We start from the raw sequence: 10921 nt of genomic DNA, 5'->3' as shown, positions 1-10921 counted from the left end.
TAACTTTTTTGAATCTTAAATACCTAAATCCAATCTAGACCTGAAAATTATAAATATTTTATATGTCTTTTAATTATAGATCCGAACCGATCCAGATCCGAGAAGAACCGACTCGAATCCAAACTGAAAATTTACAAATATTTATTGGCTCCAAATATTTAGGATTGGCTGATAAAATGGCATAATTAATCGATAAAAACTTTTTTTTTTGTTCAAATCGATAAAAACTTATTTGATGAAAAATAATGTCGGAAGTGGGATTTGAACCCACGCCCTCTCTCGAAGACCAGAACTTGAGTCTGGCGCCTTAGACCACTCGGCCATCCTGACAATTTGTTTATTCCCTTACTATCAAATTAATAATCACCAGAACTTTAGAATGAAAACAGTTTCGGAGATAACCAGACTAAACCCGAATGACATCTGTATAAAATTTCAATTTTGGAAATCAGCGCAACTGCATAGAGTTGATAATAGAAAACACTTTTTAATATAGAAAATATATGAAGGTCCCAAACGAAAAATGGAAAATAAACTTATAATAAAAAGAGAGTACTCCATATTATACACAGTGAAGAGCCACTCCAGTAACTTTCTTGCTTCTCACAATCAAGAGCAAATGTGTGTGTTCCATCTAGAAAAAAGGAACCAAAAGGCGAGTCCAAGTCAACATCAACTCTTGTTTCAACCATTAACCAATGTTATTATGTATATGAAGATATATTATTCATGCAAATTCACCTGCAATTAAGTGCTTGAGCTACCGAGATCAAAGTCCATTGTGTAATCATACTCTATCGTTGGAATAACCGATGCCATAAACTTCAAGAACAAGAAGAGATACCTATGTAGAAGATAAACCAGAGAGTAACTATCACTTTACATAGGAAAAATAAAGACTAATTTGTGAGGGGAACTTACTTGTCAACTTCAGGCTCCACTCCACGTGACATTAATACATCAATGATCTTCTTCATAACAGCTCCATGTCGACATGGATGAACTGAAGCGTGTTTCCCAGGCAAGTGTGGATGATCTTCTATCGTTACCGTTTTGCGTGCATGGTCTTGACTAACATCCTCCATTACAAGTTCAGGTTGCAGTAACATCCTTGACTACAAGACATACCACAATTTTTTTTTTAAATGAGCATCAAAAAATGCAAAATTTGTCAAAACATAATGAATGAGTCAGAGACAGAGACCTCATCATAGCCGGTTAACCAAACACGGGGAGTTTGGTAATACTTGTCATACCTGAAATAAAGTGAACCGAAAGCAGTATAAGTTCCATTGATTGGGCCAGGAGTATAAGAGACATATTACATGATGACAAGATTTGAAAATGGGAAAGGAACAAGGAGCTTACGTGATGCTAACATCATATGTTCTGGTCCTAAGGATATTATCATCATCTGGTTCTTGAGCCACAAGAATATTCGACTGAAGAGTTGCCTGACACAGAGATGACAAGAGAAAGAATGTTAACACTGCCGCTCTCTCGTCTCAAATTCAGTCTATTAATCATAGAATTGAAATCTAGCAAGCTCGTGTGGATATAACAAACTCACAGGATCATTGTCAATCTCATCAAAATCCTCCATATCTGGAATCTCTTCCTCCTCATCTCCACCACACCTAGGTTGAGTAGTATCTCTCTCGTTTATTTCCAAGGCATCCATGGATGGCAAGTCTTCATCTTCACTACCTTTATCTATCGCCACACATTGAACATATAAGAAACCATATGAGAGAAGATAAAACTTGCAGATGTGACAGGACAGAAAAGAATCAACCTTTAGGTCTTCCATGAGTAGCAAGCCAACCATCATTATCTTCATCATCAACCAAAACTTCACCTCCAGCAGCTTCATAATCCTCCGCCACAGAAGCAGCTCTTCGTAGACAAGGTACTGTTAAAAACCCACAACCTTCACCACAATGCCACAATCAAAAACTTCAAAATCATTAAAAGATCTCTAACTTTACCATTCCTAGTAATCAAAAACTGCTTCTCCAACGGCAGATACGGCTTCCTTTTGCTCGGATCACCAGCTTCCCTGATTGAATTTAAAAAAAAAAACAATTACACCTAAAACCCTAGAACTCGATAAAGCTCACAGCTTTACGCATAATTGAGAAATCTAACAAGTGGGTACTGAAATTGGAGCTGACCATGACCAGGTAGGGCACTTGGAGACGAGATTGTCGCCGGCGAGAACGAACTCGCTGACGCTGAGAACTCCCTTCTCCTTGAAAGCAGAGACCGTTCGAGGACCCGTCATCCTCTCCACCGCGCCTTTGAATGCTCCATGAATCTTCTGCGAAAGCACCATTGCTCACGACGAATTCGAGATTCGATTTGATCAAAAATTCCCTGATTGGCGACAATATCAATAAGGAAAACAAAACAGTATTTGTTTTCGTGTGGATTAGGATATGAGAATATAGTTTTATAAATATCACTATTAGTCCCTATACTTTTAAACATGTTTTGTTTTGTCCTTTTAACTTTTATCAATCGAAATAATTTAATATTTCTAATGTATCAATTGAAAAGACTTATTCATATTAATCTAACTTAGAAGATGTTGATTCTGATTCAGACTATACAATTAATAATGTAGCAATTGAATACTTTGAGTCAGATGAAGACGAAAACTTAATAACACTTATATGCACTATATGAAAAGAACTTGAGAGTTGCTCACAAAAAAAAATAAAAGAACTTGAAATCAAATTTATGCATTTATATATAATTTTATTTCGTGTTTTCTGTTTTTACTTAAAATAATTTTGGTTTCTAATTTATTAATTTTAAAAACAAAAACTAAAAACTTATACGCAAAATCTAAAATCACCGTTAGTATTTTACAAAAAAAATAAATAAAACAAAACTGAAAACCATAAAACAATCAGAACTCTAATGATAAATACAAACATATGTTAGATTTAATTATACAACACAATGTGGTAATATAAATTTTATAGTTTGTTGATCCTTCAAACATTGTTGAAGGTGAGATAAATATGATTCTTTTTTTTTAATCAAAAATTTCATTGGAACTAAGAAAGTAAGAATGATTGATTAGAGAAAAGTGTTTGCTCTTATCATGAACCAATGGATTCTGGTTTATGCCATGATTTTGTAACTTTATGACAAGTTTTCTCATGCAGTGGTGTCTCTCATACGATGGGCCATTGCTCCTAGCATCGACAACTCATATACATATTTACATAAAAATCTCTTCTCTGTTTAATATCCATATGGAAGTTGTGCATCTCTCTCTCTCTTTCAAGAGTCTGGACCATGTAGCTTGCGGTCCGTTATACTTTATCATCGAGTGTTAATATCTGCCTAAGCTATGAGACAAAACATTTGCTGCAAGATTCGCTATTCACTCCCCCTTATCCTCTTGCGTTAACATTAGATACACTCACTTGTAAATGCTATCCCATTAAAATTCCTACGTAAGGAAATTTAGACCCTAATTGTGTTTAGAAATATGCTCTTGGAAACAAGAAATTGTTTCTAAATTTAATGGTCTTTTGGACATGAAAAAACAGAACATACGTACAAGTTTGTTGCAAGAGTTCTTACCATACTAACATACACTCCACCCTCTTTAACGTTAAGTGTATCACTCACAAGTCGTTTCTCCATCATTTGAAGAAGACGAAGAGTTTCCCTGACTTCTTTGGAGCTCCTCCTTCACATCACTTCTCTTCCTTTTCCGTCCTGAGTTCACCGGAGCTTCATATTTGCCAGCGTCCAGGGGAAAGTTGAGCACAGCTTTTCTTCCCCGGAGCTTGAAAGCTGCACAGTCATACGCTCTTGCAGCATCGACATCACTCTCAAAGGTTCCTAGCCATACCCGAGATCCTTTCTTAGCTGGATCACGAATCTCTGCTGCAAATTTCCCCCACGGCCTTCGTCTCACTCCTCGGTAATGCCTCTGTTCTTCTTCTTCCTCTTCAAGCCTCTTGGCTTTTTTCCTAGTTGAGACACTCTGATCAGTCTCATGTGCTGATGAGGAATCAGGTTCTTGTTTAGGAACTTGATTCATCGCAGGCTCTATATACCAGAGTCCTGAGACACAAGAAGCATCAAAGTCAAAATCTCCCATAAAGTCTTCAAAAAGATGCTTCTGTATAGCATCCAAATCAGAGTTTTCCTCAAAAGTAGCCATGTTTTTCCCAGACAAGACACAAATGAGATAAAAAGAAAGAAAGAGTTTGCAAGTGATGTCTGAACAAGTGATGTCTGAACAAAAGCTTTGATCTCTTCTTATATATAAAAGGTAAAGAAGAGGAGAGAAGAAGGTAATCACAAAGTTATAGCAGCCATGAATGGGTAGGGACACAAACTCTCATGGTTTTGTCGCTCTCTTAGTGGTTTCATAGATGGGTCCTAATTAATGAAGACAACGTCGATCTTTTTCTAAGGACCTTATCAAAGTTATTGCATGACCTGACACTTCACATGAAAGCTGTAATCAACGTATACGTTTTTACATAATGGTTCTAAGGATGAATCTTCTCATTTATGTTCAACTTGTCTTTTACCTCTCTGATGGTGACTACTAAAAGAACCATTTGATTCTCAACGGTACTGCATTATTATTTATTTTTTGGTTTCTTGTTTCCTAACATCACATTATGTTATTATTCTCTATTCGAAATTTAGAAATATTGGTATCATGCATGATGACGAAATATCTATACGATGTCATGCATTTTGTTTTTAGAGTGGTCCTCTCACTGTTTGTAAATACTGATAACAATAGATAAATAAACCAATCTATTTCAAAATTCTTTGTAGAATGGAGATGTCAAGGGAAAAAAAAAATCCAATCAAAAACCAATATTTGATTTCAACTAAGCATTTACTTCTTTTGTGGTTTAACTAGACCTTTAATCATGTTGATTTCTGATTTTTTTGGTTATGATTCTACAGTTCGATCGATTGGCATCATAAGGATAACATGTAACGTTTAAAGTATTTGAGACCTCATTGCTAGCTGAATGGAAACTGGATCTACATTGGAAGAAAAAATACAGTAGATTCTACGTCATAAAAGCTTAATAATGGATATAAGAAGAAAGACAGCTCAATCAAGTTGTTTCCTGGTGGTAGGCCTCTCCTGGTGGAAAACGATTTGAAGCAATTTGATTTCTAGATATGTTTAATCAATTTAGAGGGCACCACAAATTATACCTAATCTAGCTTCTTTTTCTTTTGATAAACAATATGAACGTATGTTATGATTAATTGGATGTCCTATTTGCGCATTTATATATAATGGTGCCATCATCCATTATTGGTTGTTACTGATATGGGTTTCCTTGGTTGTTATTGGTATGTTAATCACTTGCTTTCATAATTTAATATGGTTATCGAGTCTAGGTTTATAATGCGCTCCTATCTTTGAAGTTTTCAAAAAAAAAAAAGAGAGATAAAATGTACTTTTGTCGTTAACCTAAAGAATTATAAATGGAAACAGTCTATAGCTTGCCACTTAAGACATAGTGAGTTTATTGTCAGTTATAATTAACCATACACAAGATACAACCAAATTAAACTCTAGCAAAGGTCAAAATCAAGCCAATTTCTAATCAGACCAAACGGAACAGTAAATAATTACGGTTAATATTAAGTATATCAAACATGAACGGCTAAACCGTTTACGTGAATGAACCCAAAATGTCCACTCTTATTTTACAAGAAAGCAAAAAAAATGTGACAACCGAACAAGAAGAACAAACGAAAAGAAAAGGCACTGTACGTAACGTGTAGAGCTCAACGTCCACTCGCATCGTTTCGCATGGGGATATATAAGCACGTAACGTGCACGTAGACCTCACCATTTTCGGTATTTATATATGAATCCTTGTCTTCTTCGTAAATTCTCACAACGATCGGACCAAAGAATCATACCCATCTCTTTTGACCATTCAAACTAGTGAAAAATGGGGGTACTCAGAAAGAAACACAATAAAAAATCCAGAAGGCCGTCGTTTAAGAGTGTTTTAACCTCAATATTAGCTACACAAGCCGCAATATTCCTCTTATTGCTCGCCGGTGTTTCCCTCGCTGGCACAGCCGTCGCATTTATCGCTAGCATGCCACTATTCGTAGTATTCAGTCCGATTCTCGTACCAGCGGGTGTTGCCACTGGCTTACTGGCCACGGGTTTAGCAGCCGCCGGTAGCTCCGGTGCAATGGCTGTCTCCCTCATCCTTTGGGTCATCAAGTACACTAACAAAATATATTACTATTATATTTTAGAAAACTCGTTACACTAGTGGAAAATTTATTTATACAAATTTTAAGTCATATATTGGGTGGGAGACTGACGGATTATAATTAACGCATAAGTTGATGATTACTGCACTTTGTTATTTACTCCTTCCATTTCAAAAAGATAAAAAAAGTTGAAAAAATATTTCACAAAGATAAATTTTATGTTTTATAAATTTATCATTATTGAATAATAGTACATTGTATTTTTAGGAAAAAAATAATTGAGCTTATTGAATTATTATTGATTTAAATTTATTAAAAAGTGTAACTACAAAAAGGTATGCATTTATAATACATACTTGTGTTTTCGTAATTACGGGTGTGGTTGTTTACTTGTTTCTAGAATAAATATTGAATAAAGATCGATATTTCCCTTGAATACCACCTTTTCCAAAAATTTATGAAAAAAAGCAAATTACATTTCATCCATTCGTTACTCTAGCGCATCTACCATTGGGAATATTTAGTATATATATATGCATGATTGAATACGTTTGTATACGTACAAATTATTAAGTTGAATGGTAGTGAACATGTTTTGAGCCGTAACTATTAAGAATTGATACCACGACTCTTAATATACAGACGTATTCATTTCTGTGTAGGCGAGTAACGGGCAAGGAGCCGCCAAAAATCATGTCAAAAGTCTTGAGAAAGGTGTTTCCTGGTGGAGGTACTCCATCTAAACTGGCAGCAAAACCAGAAGCCGAGCCAGCGGCCGCACCAGCTGCAGCACCATCAGCCGCACCAGCAGCTGCACCGAGTACATGAAAAGAAGCGGTGGGTAATAAGCAAAGGATGATAGATAAATAATCCAACTTTTAAAAATAAATAATAATATTACGTGGGGATCGAAGTTAAATTTTCAAATATCACTATACTAAGGATATCGTGGAACGAAATAGTAACAAATGTAAGCATTTTTATTGTATAACATTTTAAGAACGAAGCGATGTATCGTTGATGTTAATTTTATTCAAGTTCTTGTTTCACCAACGTTGTCAAACGAGACAATCTATAGGCCTCAAGGAACCATTGTAAGTTACATGTAAAATTGGGCCATTAATATTTGTGGTCAAGTAATGCCCTTTCCAAAAAAGAAAAGTTGTGGCCAAGTTTATTTCTTTTTGAGCTGTATTGTGGCCAAGTTAGGTTGCTCTAAACATTTAGGGTGCAAATGAATTATAGTTTTTTGGAATGAAAAATGCGGAATGGTTGATTTCCTTAATTATATAAATTTTCTTATCATTTACTATGAATGAAATTGAATGGTCATTTCACCAATTTTTAAAATAAAAACTATTTCATAACAAATTTGTTCACAAATGAATGAAATGAATTCCATTTGGCATGGGCTATGCATATCCACTCTGTTTCCATAAAATTACACAACCACGTTATCAAACAAGATTGTTCTTTCTCTGTGTGGCCATTGTTCTTTCTCTTGTGCCCAAAGCTTCGTTGTCTCTCCGCTCAAGTCACACTTTTCCATCTATGGAAGCAAAGAAATAATAACATCCACATCCCTCCGGAAGCATTATTCAAATGCACTGACATGGTCTTCCAATGCAATTTTGTAATTAATATCAATTTTAAGATTTTTCAGGCGGTTTTTCACCGCAGTGGCTGCATAGTTTTATTGGTATTCTCCGGAATAATCCTTGGCGTCACAGCCGTGGGATTAGCCGTAAGCAAGCCCTAATAAAACCAACAGATCAACTTTTGGTTCATAACTAACCATAACACGAGACAACCAAATTAAACTCTATCAAAGGTCAAAATTAAACCAAATATAACAGAAGCAATTTCTAACCAGTTCAAACAGAATTATTAATTATATATAAGTTGGGTTAAAATTCAGGTGCACTTCTTCTAACACTAAATCAAACATAAACGATCCGGATATATATCATTTGGTTTACGTGAACTAAACCAAAATGTCCACTCCTATTTTACAAGAAAGCGAAAAAGAGGCAAAACATGTGACAACCCAACAACAAAAAAACAGACGAAAAGAAAAGGCATTGACGTAACGTATAGAGCTCAACATTCACTCGCATGGGTATTTATAAACACGTACCGTACACGTAGACCATACCACTTAATATATGTATATGAATCCATCTCTTCTTCATAAATTCCCACGACCATCGGACCAAAGAATCATACCCCTCCTTTCTAGCCATTCAAACTAGTAAACAATGGGGATACTCAGGAAGAAAAAACACGAGCGAAAGCCGTCGTTTAAGAGTGTTTTAACCGCAATATTAGCTACACATGCCGCAACATTCCTCTTGTTGATCGCCGGTGTATCCCTCGCCGGCACAGCCGCCGCATTTATCGCTACCATGCCACTATTCGTAGTATTCAGTCCGATTCTCGTACCAGCTGGTATTACCACTGGTTTACTGACTACGGGTTTAGCAGCCGCCGGTGGCGCCGGCGCGACTGCTGTCACCATCATCCTGTGGCTCTACAAGTATTTAACACTAACATAAAAAAATTATTGTATACGCGTACATATATTTTAGAAAATTCGTTACTCGAATGGAAAATTTTACTATATTATACAATTTAAATATATATATATATATGTATATATATATAAGGTGGGAGAATGAGGGATTAACTAACGCATAAGTTGATGATCTTGACTGCATCCTATAGATACGCAAATTAAGGGTGTTCGTAACTGTTATCTTAGAGGAATAAAGATTGAATAAAGAATCGATATTCCTCTTGAATCCCACCTTTTCCAAAAATTATGAAAAAAGCAAATTACATTTAATCCATTCGTTACTCTAGCGCATTTACCATAGGCAGTATTAAGAATATATATCTATTTGTGGAGCTGCATGGTTGAATATGTTTCTATACGTACAAACTATTAGGTTGGTTGGTAGTGATTTGAACCGTAACTATTAAGAACTGATACCATGACTGTTGATAACCAAACGTATTCAATTTTGTGTAGGCGAGCAACGGGCAAGGCGCCGCCAAAAGTCCTAGAAAAAGTCTTGAAAAAGATAATACCAGGTGCTGCAGCTGCACCAGCAGCCGCTCCAGGAGCCGCTCCAGCAGCGGCGCCAGCAGCCGCACCAGCTGCGGCGCCAGCAGCCGCACCAGCTGCTGCGCCAGCACCTAAGCCAGCAGCCCCACCAGCACCTAAGCCAGCAGCCCCACCGAGTATATGAAAAGAAGTGGTGGGCATGAGTAAAGGTTGATATGGAAAACTGGATACATGGAAAAAAGAGTAATCCAACTTTTAAAAAATAAATAACAACTTCACGTGGGGATAGAAAAATTTTCAAATATTATTTTACTAATGGATGTCGCGGTACAAAATAATAACAAATGTAAGCCTTTTTATTGTATAGTATTTTAAGAACGAAGCTATGTAGCGTTGACATTTGTACCTTATTCAAGTTCAACTATATTATTCTAGTTCTTTTTTTCACCAATGTTATCTAATGAGACAATCTATTGGCCTCAAAGAACAGATGGAAGATACACTAATATCTGTGCCCCACTAAAATCAACGACTTTGTCGACATTTATCTTAAATTTGAGTTTATCATATTTTAAGGACAATTGTCAATAATAGCACCTTTTGAAGTTTATTGATATTCATTAAAGGATAAAATATCTCTAATACCTTTGGTTTAAAATTAAATAAACAAATAAAAATAAATAAAATAAAAATAAAAAATAAAAATAAAAAAAAATAAAAAAAAAACTTTCTTTTATAGTTTCAGATTACATGTTTTCAGATTCGAAATTTTTATAATTTCTTTTTTGAAATTTTTTTTTGAATTTTTTTTTTATTTTTTTTTCAAATTTTCTTTTTATAATTTAAAAATACTTTTTGAAACTGTTTTTAAAATTTTTATTTTTTATTTTAGTATTTATTTTTTATAAAATTTTAAACCCTAATTTCAAAACCCCACCCCTTAACTCTAAACCCTAAGGTTTGGATTAATTAACCCAATGGGTATAAGTGTATATTTACCTCTTTAATGAAATCTATTTTTGTAACTTTGAGCCTTGAGTGCTACTTTGGGAACAAAAACTTGGTTTAGTGTTATCTTAATCTTTTTCTCTACTTTTAACTTAAAATCAGTTGGCCAAAATTGACCATAATGCTTTATATATTACTTAATTTTTTTTTTCTTAATTTGTAGATGTGAAATACTTTATCTTTAATACATTTTTGAGGTAATGGCTAATGATAAAAAAAACTAAGAATTTAGGATATGATATCCGGTCGAGATGGTTAACTACGATGCCATATTAAATTTATATTTATCATGGACTTTTAATTTTAAACCAATTGTCGATAGATTCGTCGTAATCCTTTTAATATTAATCTATTAGTTTTTCAAATAGAACTTTTATTTATTATTATAGATACCAACTTTTACGTTCAAGTGTGACAATTGTGAGAATAACATCTACCGGTGACCTAACATCAGATGGCCTTTGATATCATATTAAATTTGAGTCTTTTATGAATTTCTAAATAAAAATTAATTGGCAATAAAAGAAATGGTGCTAGCTTATACATTAGTTAAGGTTCTCTTAAGTTTCCCATTGTGGAGTATTTTATCCCTCATAATTT

At 34.7% G+C, this 10921-nt stretch overlaps 4 protein-coding genes and 1 non-coding gene across 5 annotated transcripts; 2 read left to right on the top strand and 3 right to left on the bottom strand.

Moving 5' to 3' along the window:
• Positions 1-246: 246 nt before the first annotated feature.
• Positions 247-330, bottom strand: TRNAL-CAA. The gene has a single exon. It is a non-coding gene; the product is annotated as a tRNA-Leu (tRNA).
• Positions 331-471: 141 nt separating this feature from the next.
• LOC106422655 (autophagy-related protein 3-like) lies at positions 472-2434 on the bottom strand. The gene is made up of 9 exons (XM_048746717.1): positions 2175-2434; positions 1989-2059; positions 1796-1912; positions 1571-1713; positions 1369-1454; positions 1205-1256; positions 922-1115; positions 742-844; positions 472-634 (listed from the first exon to the last, which is right to left on the bottom strand). Exons 1-8 carry the CDS (start codon positions 2333-2335, stop codon positions 748-750), a joined length of 921 nt encoding a protein of 306 aa, XP_048602674.1. The 5' UTR covers positions 2336-2434; the 3' UTR covers positions 472-634; positions 742-747.
• A 638-nt stretch (positions 2435-3072) lies between these two features.
• Positions 3073-4731, bottom strand: LOC106422689 (ethylene-responsive transcription factor ERF106-like). Its single transcript, XM_013863463.3, has 2 exons — positions 3601-4731; positions 3073-3466 (listed from the first exon to the last, which is right to left on the bottom strand). The coding sequence occupies exon 1, from the start codon at positions 4187-4189 to the stop codon at positions 3641-3643; it is 549 nt and encodes a 182-aa protein (XP_013718917.1). The 5' UTR covers positions 4190-4731; the 3' UTR covers positions 3073-3466; positions 3601-3640.
• Positions 4732-5899: 1168 nt separating this feature from the next.
• On the top strand, positions 5900-7295 carry LOC106422699 (oleosin-B1-like). The gene is made up of 2 exons (XM_013863478.3): positions 5900-6253; positions 6909-7295. Exons 1-2 carry the CDS (start codon positions 5970-5972, stop codon positions 7072-7074), a joined length of 450 nt encoding a protein of 149 aa, XP_013718932.1. The 5' UTR covers positions 5900-5969; the 3' UTR covers positions 7075-7295.
• A 1107-nt stretch (positions 7296-8402) lies between these two features.
• Positions 8403-9757, top strand: LOC106379139 (oleosin-B1-like). The gene is given in 4 exon segments (XM_013819152.3): positions 8403-8741; positions 8744-8782; positions 9278-9310; positions 9312-9757. Coding segments are annotated over 4 exon segments (495 nt in total). The 5' UTR covers positions 8403-8504; the 3' UTR covers positions 9498-9757.
• The last annotated feature ends 1164 nt before the right edge of the window (positions 9758-10921 follow it).

This window comes from Brassica napus, chromosome C2 (assembly GCF_020379485.1).
Source record: "Brassica napus cultivar Da-Ae chromosome C2, Da-Ae, whole genome shotgun sequence".
NCBI classification, from domain to species: domain Eukaryota; kingdom Viridiplantae; phylum Streptophyta; class Magnoliopsida; order Brassicales; family Brassicaceae; genus Brassica; species Brassica napus.
The sequence above is the reverse complement of the archived record's forward strand: the minus strand, read 5'-3'. Positions and strand labels throughout refer to the sequence as shown.

What these genes read in the sequence shown, in the direction of transcription:
- LOC106422655 (XM_048746717.1), bottom strand. Translation starts at nt 2,335, where the DNA reads ATGGTGCTTTCGCAGAAGATTCATGGAGCATTCAAAGGCGCGGTGGAG. An exon ending in AAGTGCCCTACCTGGTCATG is followed by an intron (nt 2,060 to 2,174) that starts GTCAGCTCCAAT and finishes AAATTCAATCAG; the next exon opens with GGAAGCTGGTGATCCGAGCA. An exon ending in ACATATGATGTTAGCATCAC is followed by an intron (nt 1,257 to 1,368) that starts GTAAGCTCCTTG and finishes ACTTTATTTCAG; the next exon opens with GTATGACAAGTATTACCAAA.
- LOC106422689 (XM_013863463.3), bottom strand. Translation starts at nt 4,189, where the DNA reads ATGGCTACTTTTGAGGAAAACTCTGATTTGGATGCTATACAGAAGCAT.
- LOC106422699 (XM_013863478.3), top strand. Translation starts at nt 5,970, where the DNA reads ATGGGGGTACTCAGAAAGAAACACAATAAAAAATCCAGAAGGCCGTCG. An exon ending in CTCATCCTTTGGGTCATCAA is followed by an intron (nt 6,254 to 6,908) that starts GTACACTAACAA and finishes ATTTCTGTGTAG; the next exon opens with GCGAGTAACGGGCAAGGAGC.